This window comes from Eptatretus burgeri, chromosome 18, assembly GCF_056783735.1.
Source record: "Eptatretus burgeri isolate ZD-2024b chromosome 18, Ebu_testis_v1, whole genome shotgun sequence".
NCBI classification, from domain to species: Eukaryota; Metazoa; Chordata; class Myxini; order Myxiniformes; family Myxinidae; genus Eptatretus; species Eptatretus burgeri.
This window is the reverse complement of record NC_140978.1, coordinates 19705501-19726213: the sequence shown is the minus strand read 5'-3', so window position 1 is coordinate 19726213 and position 20713 is coordinate 19705501. Positions and strand designations below refer to the sequence as shown.

At 42.4% G+C, this 20713-nt stretch overlaps 2 protein-coding genes across 3 annotated transcripts in view; both read left to right on the top strand.

Moving 5' to 3' along the window:
• The window catches only part of CDC16 (cell division cycle 16), a 49534-nt gene extending 36589 nt beyond the window's left edge, over positions 1–12945 (top strand). Inside the window, exons 17-20 of one of the 2 annotated variants that reach the window (XM_085863464.1) lie at positions 4687–4777; positions 10768–10875; positions 11360–11507; positions 12646–12945. In XM_085863464.1, the coding sequence (XP_085719590.1) occupies positions 4687–4777; positions 10768–10875; positions 11360–11469 (309 nt within the window). In that variant the 3' untranslated portion in view covers positions 11470–11507; positions 12646–12945. Of the gene's footprint in view, positions 1–4686; positions 4778–10767; positions 10876–11359; positions 11872–12645 lie in introns of those variants that run through there. The other variant, XM_085863463.1, reaches the window with a different exon arrangement.
• The window catches only part of LOC147008692 (coagulation factor VII-like), a 79054-nt gene continuing 71075 nt past the window's right edge, over positions 12735–20713 (top strand). The window contains exons 1-2 of the mRNA XM_085863458.1: positions 12735–12880; positions 17225–17398. The gene's annotated coding sequence lies outside the window, so the exon portion shown is untranslated. The remainder of the gene's footprint in view (positions 12881–17224; positions 17399–20713) is intronic.

The window sequence follows — 20713 nt, the reverse complement described above, 5'->3', positions numbered from 1 at the left end:
GACAGGCTGAGTCAACCCCCTGGTGTATTAATTCAGTGGCCCAACGGGGCTTGAACTCAGGACCTTTTGGATCCCAAGCCACTGCCCTAACCACTGCGCCAACCCTGAGAATTATATATATATATATATATATATATATATATATATATATATATATATATATATATATATATATATATATATATATATATATATATATATATATATATATATATATATATATATATATATATATATATATATATATATATATATATACACACACACACACACACACACACACACACACACACACACACACACACACACACACACACACACACACACACACACACACACACACACACACACACACACACACACACACACACACACACACACACACACACACACATATTGTTGTGGATTTCCGCCCGTCCGGCGTTCGAAGCGACCGCCTTTAGCTCAATTGCGGCCACGCGCGTCCACCGAACGAGCAATCCAGTCGCAGCTTTCGGATCAACGCCGAAACCCAGCTACGGGTGTTTTTAACCACACCATAAACCAGCCAACTTTTCTGTCCACGTGTTACAGGGTCGATCTCCGAATTGTCGATGTACCTAATTATTCACGCAGACAGAAATGCTGGGAGTTTACACCTCAACAGAGCCTGCACGAAAACGAGCCGCTTTAAGCAGCTCATTCCGTTTGCGATTGCCAAGCGGTTTTAAATCGCCAAGCCCCGTCGGACCAGATGTACATTTTATCGGCTTATAATCAGCCAGCTAATTATTCCGAACGCAATTATGTCAGTCAATGGAGGAAGGGACGCAACGAGCAGGTGACATTCAAAAATGGGGAACATTTATTTGCACACATAAGCAATGCAATGAATGGCGATAGGGGACAAGACACGAGTAAAAACCTACAGCCGATGTCTATTTATATGTACATGCACTTAATCAGTTCTACTTGGTAGACAAGGCGCCACAGACTTTCATGCAAACCCCAAGAAAGAAAGAAAGAACCGGCTCGTAAGCCTTTAATGTTCCTCGGAGCTGGGATGACCGAAGCAGCTCTGAGAGGCCGGGCAGGTTACCTTGTCGCCCTTGTGGCGACTCGATGGGTCTTTTGTTCGTGGGGGGGGGGTGCCTCGGTATTTCTGTTCACCGGGGGGTGTCACCAAACGCGTCAGTCGTTTAAGCGGCTCGAGCAGCTTGGCGGGCGGCCCTCCTCAGTCGCTTGGCCTTCCCCGCGGCCTGGTCGATCGGGCTTGGCCGACGACACTTAAGCGGAGTGAACGGGCCTTGCTCTTTTAGAGTTGATGCTCTTTAAGAGCCTGCTCACTCCTCAGCGTCGCTCGACCGACTGAGGGCCCGATCGCTCGGACCGTTACGTAGCTTGCTGGAGACTTCTCTCCGGCTGGCGACTTCTCCTGTCTCCCACTCAAATGCCGGCTTCTCCCGACTCCACTGCTGACTCCAATGGCCCAGCCCAACTCTTCTCTCAACTCCACTCGACTGCCTCCACCAACCAACAACGACCAACCACGCCCTCGGCGTTGAAACGTGCCTTTTTATAGCCCGGAGGGGAGGGTCGCTCTGGGCTTCATCGCCCCAAATCAGCGCCCTCCCTCCTTTCACCTTTGAACTTTCACCCCCGGCTGGCTCCGCCCCTTTCGCCGTTCTGATCCGATCTCGCCGTCAGACGCGGCCGTGGTTGAGATCACTTTCACAACGCGGCCGTGTTTGAGATTACTTTGCCGCTGTCGAGGATGCTATCGTGTTTGTTTGTGGAGATGCTGGTGAGGAGAAGATTGTTTAAAATAAAGATAGAAAAGAATATCACTACCTCAAAGGTTCACAGCCCGGCACACAAATAATTCCCTTATACATCGGTGAAGAAATGTAACCTGGACACACACTTATCGACATAACTGATCTTCGGGGAACCTGAATGGTGATCTGTGAATTTTCACAACTGTAACAATATTTATATATGCAAAATATTATTTATTCAAGAGATAAGTGATAAGCAAGTGGTCCTATGAAAATCTTCTTGTCAGATTACAGAGACATTGCCTTTTGAAGTTTTTACCTTGCAGGTTTTCCCTTAAAATTAAATACTAAACAGGTTTTGGTATTAAAAAAAAAAACAGACTTTCTGAAATACTGTATTCAAACATAACACAATCACAATATATTTGAAATATAAACATACAGTATTTATTCTTTTCTTTGAACATAAAATTGAAAATTGTCAAATATTTTAATGCTTGTAGAGTCCACAATGGGCAGACATTAATCGACACTCCTCCTGTAACCATAGCTTGATGCTCAAGGAAGCACTAATTTTCACACACACACACACACACACACACACACACACACACACACACACACACACACACACACACACACACACACACACACACACCTTTTGTTGTTCATTGTTGCAGCACACACCTTTTACAATGGGAAGTGTCCACTTGCCAAACATGAAATGTATGCGTTTGCATCATAAAATTCATCCATTTTTAAAGAACGAAACCGACAATCAAGAAAAAAAGAAATCTGGCATATCGTACTCGCTGGTGAGACCATGGCAATAGCTTGCTACTGCCAAGTGCATCTGAAACTTGATTCCTTGAAGCTATCTTATTTGTCACCCCCACCCCAACTCCAATTTAATTTTGTCATGAAATCTCCAAAAAAGAAAAAAGGTATCCATTCATTAATCACTTCATTGTCCTGCAACTTTCCCCATTGACCCTCTGTTGTCTGTGAACCTGCTGCCCTCTCGGTTTACCTCCTCCTTGAGCCTGAGCTGAACTCACCAGACTTGGTGTAATGGTTAAAGTGTCTGTGAGGCTTTGAGTCTGTGAGGTCGGCAGTTCGAACTCCAACTGAGTCATACCAAAGACCATTAAAATGTTACGTTCTACTTCCTTGCTTGACGCTCAGCATTTATAAAGGATAGAGCACGGACGATCAACCATAGGTTGGTAATAATAGCGCAAGCTTTGATGGGCCTGGCCTCCTCCTGCGTCAAAGTGTCTCACAAGGGAATTCATATTATTATAACCTCTGTTTTCATCGATAAATACCAGTACATAACACATTGCAATACTTACAAAGTATTCAACGGAGTTTGTTCGTTTCCTCCTTCCTCTTTGTTGCTTATGTTCGGCATGCGTGTTTGGTGTTGAAACACCAATGTGCTTCATGATGCACCCTGGGATAACTTGTCTGGTTTTCGGTTGGAGTCATAAAATGCAATGATGATCATCAGAACTGAGTTTGTTGACCTCACATACAATTTCACGATGTCGAAGCAGCTCACTATACTTGCAAGCGACACGAGGTCGTTTTCCCTCTTTGTTGCACCGTTTGTTTCATTTTCTCCGTTCTCCGCTCTGCTTCTTTGTTTTTTTTTAAATTAATACACCGTTTTCAGCCGATCTTCATTGGTGTAACTACCTCAGAAAAACTCTCATCAAGAACATCAACCTCGTCACTGGTTTCACTGCGGGATGCTACTTTTTAGCTCACCTGGAACGAACTTCAGGGGAGGTGTAGCATTGTGCAGTGTCATTCAGTCAGTTAGGCTATACTGTATGTGAACACTCAGAACTTCTCTTAAACTACACACACAATTTCAATGAAACTTGACCACAACCTTCATCACCCATGCTGTACTAAAGTTTGTTCACAGCATTAAAAAATACAGGGGTTTGCTCCCCAAAGTAGGTATATACTTTCTTCTCCGTTACATATTTTGTGGGTCATCTACACCTACCAGTGGTTCCCAGGTTTTACCAAGTGAGCCCAGGGGCATTGCCCCTATTTTCTTTACATAGTCATTGATCGATCATGTGATCGAAATCCTTTCATCTGGTTGGCTAATTCAACTTGAAAGATTTTCAAATTTAGACAGATCAACTTAGTAGATGCTGGAAATAACATCAAATTTCAAGGCAAAACTAGAAAATACCTAAAAATTGTACATTTTCTTTATTTGTGTTTTTCATATTCTCATAATAAAGGTTTGTTGAAGATTTGATGGCAAAAACATGATGGCCTGAAAACACAGACGGTTATCATTCTCATTCTGCGTTTAATCATCTTCCCTGCTGTGAAATAAACTGTTTATGGGGATTTGCCTCCACATTATAGTGCTTTCCCCGAGCAACGACATTCCCGGAACTCATCTCCGAAGTGAAACAAAACCCACGGCTCATGAGCCTATTCTGCTGTAGGCCGAATAAGGGCTATTTATAGTTACTATGAACTTACCCTTTCACATTATTATTAATTATTTTCTCTGTATTCTCATCATAAAGGTTTGTTGAAAATTTGATGACAAAAGCTCAAATGCTAAAAAAAAAAGTTGTAGCCTGGACAATCAGACACACACATGCTATTGCAAATTGTGTGTGGGGGGTGGGGGCGGAGGAGGGGCTAATTAAAGCCACTTGCAGAATGTTTTGGAGTTACGTCGCATCAACAGGTTGGATGGTGCTGTGTAGCTATTTAGTGACACACAAATAAGACACATTTTTGACCAAACCTCGACTTAGCAGGTTATAGAATTAAATGCTTCAATTTCTGTATCTACGTGGATTTCTCCATGATGGAATTCCTGTTCACAGTGTCTACATTTTCAACTGTTTTCCTTGAAAATATCCCAATGTGACTGTCTACACAGGCGTTGGGTCTTCGACGAGATGACACCTTTTCCGTGACTATGCTGGGGAACTGCATTGAGCGATACCTTGCAGAAGACCACCCATCTTCCGGTTTGTTTCAATCCTGTTGTCCAAATCCAACAAATCTGCACTGTATCGCTCACATCAAAATCGAGCACCTTTAAAAGTGATTTGGGGGCAGAAACATGTCATAAGACTGAAACTTGAAGGAATTCTGCCAACCTCCTTCAAATTATTTTTATGCATCTTATGACCTCCTGAAAGCATGAACATGTTTTAAATATTACTCCATGATTTGATTTAAATATTGAGATTTAAACTCACCTCACAAAAAGCACTTTGCTGATACTTCCACAGATGAGCTTTACAAAGTCAGGTTGATAAATGATGTCGGCATAGAACTTTCGATCCCACGATGAATTTGTTTATCATTTTGCCGAATCATATCGAACCGCAAGAGAAGCGTAAGTGCGAGGAAACTTTTGATAATTATGACATTTCCGATGAATCCAGCATCAAAGATTGGCCTAATGATGGGGGAGGGGTGGGGGCTCTTATCTTGATAACAGCAATCTCCACATTCATCGGTGTGAACTCCATCTGACGATGTATGTCTATTGTATGCCAAACCTCAACACTCAAAATGACAGTCCTTCTTGTGAAATTTTTATTGCGAGCAAAGAACCCATCCGTAACCCCACTTGTATGTCTATGGCATATGTCATTATTGCTTGTAATACCAGCTTCTACCAGGTGGTGCGATACGATACACATTTACATCGAATTGGGGTGCTCCCCCAACCCTGAACCCCCAGAATTGAATATTTTTAACCCCCTAAAACCACTCCGTGCACCCCGTGAGTACAACCACCAGCTTCAACTCACTTCATCCGATGGTTCCGATCTCGTAATGTTCTTACCTCTGGGAAAGAACCCATCCTTACGGACAGCTTCATTCCTCCACTTCTTTGCGTATTTTATTATGACTTGTAATACCGGCTTCCACCAGGTGATGCTATACAATACGCATTTACAGAGAGCATTGGGGTCCTCTCCCCACCCTGAACACACTGGTCTATGACCTTTTTTTTTTGTCCCCTACAACCTTCCCACACACACACACCCTGACTCTTGACATCGAGCAGTTCAGGAGTGCATAAAAGTCAAACACACAAACGAACGATGATGTTCAGTATGATAATCCCCCCTCCCCCCCCCATATTTATCATGAATTGTTCTTATACTAGCAGAGTAACCTCCCAATGGGCATCTGGTTCCAAGCATTCAACACGTCCTTCTGCGCATCCCAGGCAAAAATAACATTCCTTTCTTGTAGTAATTCTCTGCAGACTACTGCAGTAGGGCCTGTTACCAACTGCAGTATATGAGAGTACAACTGTCATATACTAGAGTTATAATGAGTATTTTTGCTTTGGCAGTGTATAGGATATCTTTACTTTGGCAGTGTATAGGTAACTGACCACTCTGTGTAGGCAAAAAATAACCCGGTTACGTGCATGAAGTAGAAACATACCTCCTGCTTAGCTATCTATAATTCCAGCTGTGTGTGTGTGTGTGTGTGTGTGTGTGTGTGTGTATGAGTGTGTGTGTGTGTGTGTGTGTGTGTGTGTGTGTGTGTGTGTGTGTGTGAGTCTGTGTGTGAGTGTGTGTGAGTCTGTGTGTGAGTCTCTGTGTGAGTCTGTGTGTGAGTCTCTGTGTGAGTCTCTGTGTGAGTCTCTGTGTGAGTCTGTGTGTGTGAGTGAGTGTGTGTGGTGAGTGTGTGTGTGTGTTTGTGTGTGTGTGTGTGTGTGTGTGTGTGTGTGTGTCTGTGACCACCGTTTCTCGACAACCGCTGGTCTGATCTAATTGAAACTTGCCAGGTATATTGCTGGGGACCCGAGGATGTGCCTTTTCAAGGTTTGATATTAATCGGACAAGTGCTTCCCAAGTTATGGCCATTTATTTACCAAACCAATTACAAGACACGTTGTTGAGTGGGCGTGGCCGATGGGAAAGGGAAGCTCAGCCGTGTTCCCCATTACGGGTTACAACGTACGGACTTCCGGATAATGATGACTTCGTGTATTCTAATAATTTCGCGATTTCTTTTGCGCATTTATAGATAAACACAATGCCCCAAGTTATGATCGTTTTCATATTAGCCGGTGTATAAATTTCGGTAACATCAGAGTGCTGGTATGCTCCGAACCAGGAAGTAAATTTTTTTCCTCTCTCTTCTCTTTTTGTTTTTCCTTGCCACGACATTGCGAAAAGGTAAAATACGTTGGTGCTAATTGAATAATTGGGTATTAAAACTAAATTGCGAATCATCGTAACTGCGAATAATATTCGAACCTCCGGGCCACGCACGTTCGGGCACTCGAGAGCGAAGAAACGGCCTGCGTGGTTGTTGTTTGTTGCTCGTGGTTTGAATATTTATTTATTATTATTATTGTTATTTTATTTTATTGTTATTTTTTTTATACGGGTACGTACTAGTAATTCAAAACACCTCACTGCTCTGGAAAATGTTGGGACAGGAATACTGTACTGTAAAGGGTGGGGACTTGCAATCCCATCTGGAGGTGGCACGACACGATACACATTTACATAGAGAATTTGTTTCCATCCTCCTCCCCTCCGCCCCCTACCAAAGAACACCGGCAGAAATAAATACACCTCAATACATTAATTGGGGTCATGCTGATCCTCTGTAGCAAGACTGGATGTAATCTGTTCAGAACTGTCGGAGGAGTCGTGACACACACACACACACACACACACACACACACACACACACACACACACACACACACACACACACACACACACACACACACACACACACACACACACACACTGGTCCATGAATTGTTGTAAGGATTACTCATTCTGAACACCTGTGTTACAAACCTCTGCCTTTCGTGAGAACTTTGCAAAATTGACATCATCTTTCTCTATTATTAGGCCAGGATTTTTTTTTTCCACCAAAGGTTTAGTTGGATGTGGGGAAATTATTCGGAACGAAAACATAATGCCATAAACATAAAAAAAATCTTTTCTTTTTTTCACAAACGAGTTTAAGACATTGAAAATTGGCATTTACTGTGTAAAATTGAATATTAACGTATGAAACACCGTAAGTCTTGAAATCACACCCATATGGGGCCATGCCCCATATGCCCAAGTGGTAGGGTGAATTTCTTTTGCACTTTCACACATTTGACTCAAACTAATTTTCATACCAGCTATCCATGAACTCCAACTGTGGGAGTGCGCATTCATGCTGTTTTGTGTAACTGTGAGATGGGCAGGGAGTCCATAACCTGTGCTTGAGAATAACCATGCGAGTAAGACTTCAGTTTCGTAGGATCTCATTCATACTAATGAGCAGAATTTGTGAGAAGACCACCTCAAACACAGCAATTGGATTGTGTCCGCACTCATCGCTGAGTATTTATCAGCGGAGAGAAAGTAATATTGTGCCACAGGTTTTAATCAAGCGGCTGTGACAGAGACAGCAAAAATAATGTTCACGACAAAAACAGATTCATTATTGAATGCTCGCTTCTTGCTAGTCGAATTGTAGAGCAGACATGTGAGCAAGCAGCGAAAGAAGTACTGAGTAGACATCAGTACTTGTTCTCAAGGTGACATCTGGTTCACACATTCCCACTTCCATGCATGTTCACATCAAACTTATAAATGCCAAATTTCAACTTTTATTTCCACCATTAATAATGTTTAAAACAACGTTTATATTTTCATGACCAATGCAATCAAATGTATCACATTGTCATATCACGTTTCAGTAAAAATAAAAATGCAAAATATAACATTTTGGCAGAATTTCTTCAACTGCTACCCTGAACACTGCCCCCAGTGGTGATGGTTAATTATTTGGAGAGATCTCTCCTTCCCTTTCTCTTATATCTCTTCCAGCCTCTTGTTGCTTTTTTTTTCATTTACCTTCGGCTCCTGGAAGAGCTTGTACATATAACACACAAGCAAAGGTATCCATCTTCAATGACAGGAAAAAGCTTAAGTTAATCTTCTCTTCTTCTTCTTCTTCTTCTTTCGGCTGCTCCCGTTAGGGGTCGCAACAGCGGATCATCCGTATGATCCGCATAGTGATTTGGCACAAGTTTTTACACCAGATGCCCTTCCTGACGCAACCCTGGTCACCTCTTACGACACAGGGATATGGTACACCTATTTTAACCGGGGTATACACCGGCCCAGTATACTGGTACTCATTTCACCGACCTCGGAAGGATGACAGGCTGAGTCAACCCCCTGGTGTATTAATTCAGTGGCCCAACGGGGCTTGAACTCAGGACCTTTTGGATCCCAAGTCGCTGCCCTAACCACTGCGCCAACACCAGGCTTCGCTTAAGTTAATCTATCATTTTATATTATTTCATCGACTTTTAAAAGGTTAATTGTGTTGCACTCTTGGTTTCACTCAGAGCCAAAGCTCTGAGCGACTTGTACCACCCACTGCAAAATTGGGGTGCAACATCGGGTGGCGGAGGATCAATTTGTCGAAAAAGAGGGCAAAATATCCTGCTTGCGAAATACAATTTAGCATCAAAATTATTACCTCCACCAACAAAAGTGGACTGTTTGTTTGTCTGTTTATCATGTGAACATGATTTCTCAAAAAGTTATGGAGGCGTTCGGATGAAACTTGGTGGGCAGGTTTGGTGTGTGACAAGGAAGAATTGATTCATTTTTGGTGAGGATCAGAATATGGATCCGGATATGAGAATATTTTAAAAATTGTTTTGGTGATTCTTCACCATTGAGTGATGAGGCCAAAAACGATATATAGCACGATATATTTTTTTAAATAGTTGTGGACAGATTATGACAAAACGAGGTGAATGAGTTGGTTTGGCGACAAGAAGAAGCCCATTAGATTCTGGTTCATGTCCGGGTCCAGATCCGGTCTATCGGTGGGATACAAAATGTAAACTGTTCAGCCTGGTGGAGCCATGCGCTCCACCGAGTGCCCTTCCAGTTCATTCTTGTTCTCCCATCATTTCAAAAGTGAATGAGCTTTTTAAATGCGGCGTGGGAAGCGGCTGCCGTCAATGGGAGACAGATTAATGCACAGACAATATGTTTTGCAATATATATATATATATATATATATATATATATATATATATATATATATATATATATATATATATATATATATATATATATATATATATATATATATATATATATATACCGGGCGTAGTGGCGTGCGCCTGTAATCCGGCTACTTGGAGGCTTGGGTTGGAGGATCGCTTGAGGACGGGGGCTCTTTGCTGGACCGTGCTCTGACAGGGTGTAGGGCAGCCCGGAATAATGGTGAAACCCAATCGTTATCCCTGTGTCGTAAGAGGCGACCAGGGTTGTGTCAGGAAGGGCATCCGGCGTAAAACCTGTGCCAAATCAGTATGCGGATCATGACTGATGACCCGCTGTGGCGACCCCTAACGGGAGCAGCCGAAAGATGAACAACAACAACAACATATATATATATATATATATATATATATATATATATATATATATATATATATATATATATATATATATATATATATATATATTTGCATTTACATATACATACACATTGTGGAAGATGGTCGACACATTTATCTTGCTTTGGAAAACGCAAATTTATTAAGTTTTGATGAATACTTTGTGAGATGTATCCATGTCAGGGTGGAAGTAAGGCAGGGTCTTGTCCTTGTAATATTATGAACAGGTAGTTGTGCAACACCTGTGTACATGTAGGAAGTCTTGCATAAGTTTACCAGCTGCTTATGAATTTTACGGTCTATGTTAACTTTGTTAGCCTGTGTACAATAAGGACAGTTGATTGATTAGTCTCTGAATCTCCATGAAGACTCATCGATGCATAACCTATCTCACGCTTTGTTGTTAATTCATACCGTACCATCATTGACCATGCTTTGCTGATGACTTCGTGGATTTAATTCTGTTAATCAGCTGGTCCTCTCAGTTACTTGCCTTTATCTGACTTTTATCCTTTTCTTTATTAACTCCTGCTTGTGTAGATTGGGGCCTCACTGTAGAAATGGACCCATCGCTACCTCTAAGCACCACCATGCTCAAAATCCTGACACGCTCAGATGCGACTCAAGAAAGTCAAGCACAGCAAGATGGTAGGATGGAATTTGATGATTACTTATTACCTCTGCCACCGAAGGTGGATGGAGGTTATGTTTGCACGTCTGTCTGTCTGTCTGTCTGTCTGTCTCTGTCTGAGCGGGATATCTCGCATTTGGACCAAAGTTGGTGGACAGGTTGAGTGTGCGACGAGGACTAATTGATTTAGATTTTGGTGAAGATCCGGATCGGTACATGATAATTTTTTCTTTATTTTTATTGTGATTCTTCACTATGAGCGATAGGGACAAAAAAGATATATAGCATGATATCTCAAAAAGTTGTGGCTGTATTGTGATGAAACCGAGGGCCCTTCTAGTTTTGATCTGTAATATTTTCTTCCCGTTGCATTGAAACTGCTCTAGGAGTAAAAAATAATATGGGGCACTCGGCACAAGGTGCAAACCTCGTTTGAATGTCCTACGGTTGTCAACCTAATCGGTTGTGGTTTTGTTTTTGTATCCCCTAATTTCCTCTCAGCCTTGATTCACATGAAGCCAACGGCAGACTCGACTACTGAGGGAGTAGTAAACATGATTGAGATGGACATGAGTTTGGAGTCCACTGGCCAAGAGAATTCTGGAGTCTGACCATTCTTTGCCGAACACATCCATTTAACAGCACAGAGGTCACATATTTGACGAATACAAAATAAAGTGCCTGTCGTGTGTGTACGTTTACGTGTACGCACCACACCTATGGCCTTGTTTGGTCACCAAGCGTCTGCTCATGGCTGTGGACTGAGTTGGCCATGTACAGTGGCTGCCTACGGATTTTTTTTTTTTTTGTGGCTGTCTCTCAAAACCACGATGAAAAGCAATTTATGCTTTTTATGTATACATATATGTATCATGGAATGTTGTATTTAACTTTCTAACAATGAACACATAGAACATTCTTCTTCTTTTATTTTTTATTTTTGTTGTCATTACACAGATGTGTTTTGGCTAGATGGCCATAATTGTCAATAAATTCCAACGATGGCAAAGTTCCCATAATTGTCAGGAAAGTTTTATTTTGGAAAAGTGTTGTGGTATGTGCAGCTACCAGGTTATGGATCCACGTGTGAAATTTCATTGTGTACAGTCCTTCAAAATTGCAGTCAAGGTTTTATTTTTACCCTCGCCGAAGGAGAGGGTGTTATTGCATTTGGGTCCGTTTGTTTGTTTGTTTGTCCACACAGAACGTTTGTGTTTTCTCCACAACCGCTTGTCAGATCGAGACGAAATTTTCACCATTGGTGTGACTACTCATGTGGAATGTTTTAATGATAGTTATGACGTCATATGTCTGTCTCAAACGCACCAAGGTAGAAATTCAAACTTGGCACATAGCAAGTACTCCTCATGGAGAATGTGTGATTTTTTTATGACGGCATTGGTGCCTTCGTTATGACGTCATTGCATACGTAGTATGAAAATCCGATCAGGATGAAAATTTTTGAGGGTCATCTAGGGATAAAATGGTCCACAAAAATAAAAGATGATGTCATCAGTCACGTAATTCAGCAGCCATGTTGTTTTCTTTTGGTTTTTTTTTAAACTTTCAAAAATCTCTCAAATGGCTGAACCAGTCATCACTGCCAGCATTTATAAAGTGTCAGTTCTAATTATGTCTCTTATTAATTACGTAACACACCAGTACACAAATGCCACATAAAATACACAACACAAAACTACACAACGCACCACATAAAACAAGTCCTGACGAAGGTCTGCAATCTGATTGCTCTTTTTCTTGTTTATGTTTTTCCCTCCTAAATACAGCATCGTCACCTGTGATGAAAACGACCGTCGGTCTCGATATCTGCTTATTGAAGCCATGTCATGCCCCTTTACCAATGGAAGGATGTTTGACACCTTGTGCAAGATTTGGCACAGGCTCCGATGAAGACCATGCTGTAGTTAAAACGTCGGTCAAGCTTTGCCTACTGCAGGATGGGATCCAAACTGTCTTCCACCATCTTCCAGAAGATTCGGATTTTCAAGTCCAAATATCAAAGTTCGTAATTTTACCCTGTCTTCCTTATGTTGGATATTTTTTATCAAATAAATTACTCGACTGAATTTCGATTATTTGATTAACTTGTCTGTATAAATCAAAATTGAATATTGTCATTGGAAAACTCACCAACAGGCTCACCATGTGGTGTCAAGTGTGGTGGTTGATTTGAATGTGAACTTTGTTTTGGGGTTCAAAAACAAAAGTGATGTGATGATTTTATGATTGTTCAATTTTCAGAATTGTTTTTTATTATTATTATTATTTCTATTTTTTTTTTTTTTTTTTTTTTGTGATCCATTGAGGTTTGTAAATTGTGTGTCAGGATGTTGCAAAGTTTGCACTTACCTTTCAGCTGCCTTGTCTGGGTTCGATTTTTTCCCGGCCTGAATATAAACCATCGGATTGGTGTTTGGCAGGGAGGGTGTTCTCCCGCATTTGGACGTGAAGCTAATTGTTCATTCTGCTTACATTAGTTGGATATTGAAGATACCAAAGGAAGTGAAATTCAGTCACACCAGGCCGAGCTAGCCAGTTCCTGAAAGACTTGGGCCAAAAGAGCAAGAACGCAGAATAAACCAAACAAGCTCAAATTAGCTAAGATCCTCGTCCTCTTAATGATGACGTCATAAAAATAAATATGACGTCAGTGTGATGTATCAGGTTTGCGATAAATTATCTGTGCTAATGCCCGGCTTTATTCCGGCAAACAAAATTCAAACAGATTGCCTAGTTTCGGAGATAATGGTATAGGCGATTTCCATTAGCAGTGATATTATGACGTCAACTTTTTTTCTAGGAAGAATTTCCAAAATCGGAGATGGTTACTGCCTATGCGTGGGCTTTCTGCATATACATGGCAAGTTTCACGAAGATCTGATGAAAACTCTGGGTTGTGAAACAAAAAATGTCAAAAAATAGGAATAACGTCATAAAAATTGATATGACATCATAGTGATATATCATATGTGCGGTAATTCATTTATGCTAATGCCCTGTTCGATTCCTGCAAACAATTCAAAAAGCTTGCCTCGTTTCGGAGATAATTTTTTCGGCGATTTCCATTAGCGGAGATATTTTGACGTCATAACTTTTTTTCTATGAGGAATTTTCAAAATCGGAGATCGTTACTGTCTGCGCAGGGTATTTTTACATATATATATATATATATATATATATATATATATATATATATATATATATATATATATGCCAAGTTTCAGGAAGTTTCGATGGAAACTGTAGGCTGTGAAACAAAAAAGTCCACAAGAAGAAGATGAAGAACAACAACGTGAATAAGACTTAGGCCTAAGTCACATTTGCTCTGCGGCTAGGATACGGCGGCCGTACCCCCCTGAATTGACAAACGTGCGGCGGCCACAGAGTTTCTGAGGTGGCCCTACGCCGTATGGCTATCTTTTAAAGGCCGTCGGGGTCGCCGTGGAATTAGCCTGGTGTTGGCGCAGTGGTTAGGGCAGCGGCTTGGGATCCAAAAGGTCCTGAGTTCAAGCCCCGTTGAGCCACTGAATTAATACACCAGGGGGTTGACTCAGCCTGTCATCCTTCCAAGGTCGGCGAAATGAGTACCAGTGTACTGGGCCGGTGTATACCCCGGTTAAATAGGTGTGCCAGATCCCTGTGTCGTAAGAAGCGACCAAGGTTGCGTCAGGAAGGGCATCCGGTGTAAAACATGTGCCAAATAACGATGCGGATCATACGGATGATCCGCTGTGGCGACCCCTAACGGGAGCAGCTGAAAGAAGAAGAAGAGGAGGGGTCGCCGCGGAGTTATAATTTTTTCATTTCTTCGTTGGCCGTAGCAATTCGACAAACCAAGCTGTGATGTAGATGTGTTCCACGTCGACCTACGTGGGGCGTACGGTGGGCTTGCGTTATTCGTGTGGCTGCCGTAGGCTCTTATAAATGAAAAATGAATTTTGCCAACCCCCAAAAAATTACGGAGGCCGCACTATTTCCACGGTCGCCGTAGGGTAGTCCTAAGGCGTCCCTGTGTTCAACATACAGTGGCCTTGTGGTCTGTGTGACTACCTGCAGGCAACGCAGGGTCGACACGGTTCCCCAACGCCCGCCGTCCGCCCTACGTATGGCCTCCGTGGCAGTCTGCGTCGACCGTGCGTCCACCGTGCGCTACCGCTAGAGATCGGAGTATAGATGTTTGCCTATACTCTGAACTGGTATATTCAGTTATATATATTATAGTTATAGTATATTCCGAACTGTTATATTTTTATTTCATTAAAAAAATAACTGGTATATATACCCACTCGTTACCGTCCGTCTGGTCGCACATTCGCCTTAGGGCCCCCCTGCGGTCGCCTTGCGGGCACCTTGAGGCTACCTTGTGTCTGCCTTGAAAATTATATGGCTGCTGCAGGGACGCCCTATGGTCACCGTGCGACATCAAATCAAAGACCGCACGGCACCACCACGTTTTCGGTCTCCACAATTTCGAAATACCCTGTGCGGCTCCCCGAAAAATATAAATATATGTGACTGCGACATTGTGTGACCGTGAAAATACTGTGGCCGCCCTATAATTGCTAGTGGCCATAGATTTTGTAGACCCTACGGCCACCGTGCCAAATGTGACTTCGGCCTTAGAGATCCTCCACGAGGATCTAAAAATAACAACGTGAAGAATATGGAGGATGGTGAGGGTGCAAAAAAAACTTGAAAGACCAAAAATCCCACAGAGGGTGGGAATAAGTCGACTGTTAAGGTTCCCTTCGTGTACAGCCTTTTTGGCTGCTGGTTGCATCATTGGTTAGGAGTGCCCCTATGCCGCTGACGCAGTGCCCCTATTCCAGTATACTAGTGCTCATTTTGCCAACCTCGGGAGGATGACAGTCTGAGTCAATCCCCTGGTGTTAATTCAGCGGCCAACAGGGCTCAAACTCAAGACCCGAGGATGCCAAGCCACTGAACCTGAATGCCGCTGAACCAAACAGGCTCACTGTTAAGGTATTTGCAGTGGCAAATCATATCTGAATGAATGCTGGAAGACTGGCATGATAGGTTTTTATCAACTGTACATGACATAGGATAATTGCCTTGTTCAAGTCTCATTCCTATAGAAGGCTGGATCCCCCCCCCCCCCATTATTGGAGTAGCCATGCTTGTTGGTACTTCTTTCATAGCCACAGTTTTCCCCACCTGGGGGAGTTGGCTGTGGGAAACGATTCTGCCCCCAAGTCTTTCTGGAACTCGCCAGGTCTGGTGAGTGTGGCAGGAATTTGTAATTTGTGGTGCTCGTGAAAACTCACCTACTTATTACAAGACACCCTGGGATCTTTTACACTCCCTTGTGCTGGCAGACATTCCATTTGGACGATGTCCATATTGAAAGCACCAGGGTGGTAGCTCATAGTTGGGTCGAGATTGAAACCTCGGAGGCAAGTGCCCCTCTCCCTCAGAGACAAGGTGATGCGGCTAGTCCACTTGGTGGTATCATTGGTTTTAATTATGGATCTTCCCAACTACTAGGAGTTATTTGTAGACAAATACATCATGTAGTTTATGGGTTTCGAACCTAGGTATTGAGCTTCATGAACCATTGATGACCACACCTAATTGATTTTTCTCTTCAAATGACCCTTGTTACATTAATCTGTGATACAACATGGATTAACACAATGATTTTTTTAACATTGTTTCTGCACCAAGACACTGGACCTGAAAAGACATCTCGGGAGGCAGAAACACCTTTCTCCAGAAACACTACACTAATGATGAGATTGGAAGAATGTTGAGTTGGTATTGGGAATGGAGGAAGTCTGGGTCAGATTTTTTTTTTATGTTTAAGTTTTTGTAGACAAAGTCGAGGCTCGTGGAAGAGCTACAACACAGAACAGAGGGTAATAGAACGAGAAGAACAAAGTGGGGAAACAAATCAACAGCAGGGTTGAGGGACACAACAAGGCTTGGCATTGGAGGGATACTGGGTGGGATTTGGATGGTTGTGGATGGAGGGATGCTGGGTGGGATTTGGATGGTTGTGGATGGAAAGATGCTGGGTGGGATTTGGATGGAGAGATGCTGTTGGTTTGTGGGATTGGGATGGAAGCTGCTTGAGATCGGAGAAACCTAATTTTAGTTGGAGGGAGGCTGCCTGGTGTTGGAGGCAGGTGGGGCTTGTACTTGGGGGAGGTTCATCACCTTGCGTTACAGTATTTATACAGGAAGCACCCTGAGCCATTGAGTAGAGGTGCGTTCAACATCGATTGCAGCAGTACATTGTGAAAATTTTCAGTAGCATTTATTGTAATTCCCGTGTGATTTTTTTTTTTTTTTTTTTGTTATTATTTTTTTATTTCCATCTGAAAGGTCATCTCATCAATCGCATTGAAGGTCATACTCATAGTGCAGCCACTTGCAGGAACTATTAAAGACATCAAAAGATTGGAGTTACTTTGGAAGCAGTATTCTAGCGACAACCTCTTCGTCCTCGTACATTGAATGCTAAGCCAACGCCAGACGAGTTGCATGTACAACTTCACTGTAAGTACCATATAGTTTTAATATTTTAATTATTTCAAACGCAACTACATTTTCAAGAAATGCATGCAAACAATGTGTCACGTGAAGGACGAGTCTTGCTGGTAAAGGCGAGTGTCTATCTGCATTGGCGGACAGGTAGAACGATTGTTGAATCAACAGGACGTTGATTGAGGTGTGCTAACCATCGTGTGAAACAACCATCAATATCACACACACACACACACACCTCTATGACCCTCGATCTACATCCTGTTGATATGAACCAATGTGCCCTGTGTTTTTCACGAGAACTGGCAAATTGATGCAACAGATGAGCAGTTCAGATCAATAAGTAAATTGGAAAGTATGATGTTGCCTTTCAGTTTTGGAAAGAGCAAATACCTATGTTGTCTTGTACATCAGGAGACCATTATGATTGCTTATCAATATTTATTATTACGAACCTGCACCCGGTTGCTCATCGGGAGACCATTATGATTGCTTATCAATATTTATTATTACGAGCCTGCCCCCGGTTGCTCAAAGCCGAGATGATAGCTTTGTCTGCTCCCAGCAATGATGCAGGCAGCTGTGAGATGCATACGACGTTATTATTAGACAACAGTTGTGTTTTGTTGGATTTTTATTTTAAAAAAAGAAAAATTTTCATTTCTATGTGGTTAGAATTTCCTTTGGCTCTTCCAAAGTGTGTGTGTAATCGGTCTACCAACGTTTGTGTGTTGTCGGTTTTACCGAGGTGTGTGCGTGTGTGTTTAATCTCAATGTCTGCCCTGTGGTCGGGCGGTGGACATCACAGGTGACAGACTTAAAAGGAGCTGGAACTTACCTGCGTTTCAAATGTAATCGGAAGTTGTTCAGGAGGTCAACTCGGAATGCAGAGGAGATCCGATGATGGATTGACAGTTTGCAGTAGTTTTAGCAGCGTGATCAAAAGTTGGGGCAGAGCACGCCATGCTCGCGTTCATTGATGGAGCCAGAGTTTTTTGCCTTTAAGTTGGCCTAAGTAAAACCAAGCTTATTGCGGTGGGACATGCAGTTCAGGATGAGGAAAAACTCCAATACAAGTGGGAGATAGTGTGATCGATCGAGTATGTCGAGGGATTCGCATACTTTGGCTCCATCATCGCCTCCAATGGCAGGATAGATGCTGAGGTGGACAGACGCATAGCGAGTGCATCCGAGACTTTTGTCGTGAACAAACCTGAGTACATCACGGGTGATGAAGGTTGTGGTCAAGTTTCATCAGGATTGTGTGTGTAGTTTCTGAAAAGAAAGCAAGTACCTATGTTGCGGGGCAATTCCCCACCCCTGTGTATCCCTTTTGAGGCCGATTGTTTTTTTTATGGTGTGAACAAACTTTAGTACATACCCTGCACTCTGCTTGTTTTAAGAACCGACTTTTTTTTTTAATATCAACACAAAGCAGCAGCCAGCAGGTATGTCAGGCATGTGTAACTCTCAGTATTGCTGTGCAACTCCAAATGCTGGACACCTCCACACCGACACCTCAAGAGGCTCAATGCCTTTCACCACCAGTGAATGCACACCATCCTCAGTATCACCAGTTGGCAGCAGTGGAACATTCACATCACTCCTGAGATGACCAGGGATCTGGAGACTAAACAACCAAGGTGATTGGGTGACCAAGCACAAACTGGAGTGGGTCATGTAGCTCAGATGTCCAACCACCGCATCCCCCCAAAAAGACCCTGTTTGTCTGGTTACTCCAGCTCCACCCTTCTGGGGAAACTCAAAAGAGTTGGAGAGGAGACCAGATATGTCGAGACCTCAATGCTGGGATATCAGAGAGAGAATGGTACGAGAGGTCCTCTTACAAGATGAGTTGGCACAATACTTACTGCTGAGGGCTTAAAGATCTGGACGGCCAACTGCAGATGAGGCATGTTCAGATAGAGTACCAAGTCCAGCTAAAGAGCTTCCATGATGAGGGGGATAAGGAAGGGCACAAATGCATTCGTGATTGTGAGAAACCAGCCTGCGAACACCATGAAGCTGAGCAGTGTCCTACGTGCAGCAGTTGGTTTCACAGCCAAGGAGGATTTACAGTCCATTGTTCTTCTACTACTGATGCTCCTAACACCAGCAGATCCAACTATGGAGTCGACTATAGAACACAAACAGCAAACTAGGACTTGTCTCAACATCAAATTCAGTGTCAAGAGTGTCTGCACTTGTTCAGGAGAGCAAGCGATAGAACCAGACACAAGTGCACTGTTGAAAGAGGACAGCCAATATAAGAACAGCATGACAGTCCAGTGTAGGATGTGTGAGAGATGGTTCTTCAGCAAAGGAGGTCTATCTGTCCACAAGTGTGAACCAAACAAGAACCCATGATACCTGTATCCATGTCTTTCCATCGTTCATCTGTTTACCTCTGCCAGCAAAGGTGGACGGAGGTTATGTTTTCACCCCTGTCTGTTTGTCTGTGAGCAGGATATCTCAAAATGTTGAGGACAGATTCGGATGGAACTTGGTGAACAGGTTGGGTGTGTGACCACGACAAATTGATTAGATTTTGGTGAAGATCCAAATCCAGATCCGACTTCTAGAATTTTTTAAGTGATTGTTCACCATTGAGAGATCGGTCTCAAAAATGATATATATATATATATATATATATATATATATATATATATATATATATATATATATATATATATATATATATATATATATATATATATATATATATATATATACTACCAGTCAAAAGTTTTAGAACACCCCCATTTTTCCAGTTTTTACTGAAATTTAAGCAGTTTAATGTTTCAATGTACTCTGAAATTTAAGCATAGACCAAATAAACAATTGCAGATAAAAAAGAAATCATGGAATCGTTTTGTTGAACAAAATTTCATCGAAATTTTTGACTCATCAAAGTAGCCACCTTTTGCAGATGTTACAGCCGAACATACTCGTGGCATTCTTTCGACAATGGAAATCAAATATTGTTTGGAAAGTTCTTCTCAACACTGTTGCAGAAGTTCCCACAAATGTGTTACACTTGTAGGTTGCTTTGCTTTCACCCTTCTGTCCAGTTCATCACAAACCAGCTCGATGGGGTTTAAGTCTGGAGACTGTGCTGGCCATTCCATGATTGGAAGCCTACCATCTTGTTCTTTTCTTCTGAGATAGTTCTGACATAGCCTGGAGGTATGTTTTGGGTCGTTATCTTTCTGTAGGATGAATCCCTGACCAACTAGGCAGAGACCAGAGGGTATTGCATGGCACTGCAAAACGCTGTGGTAGCCCTTTTGGTTCAGGGTGCCAGTCACTTTGTGCAAGTCGCCGACT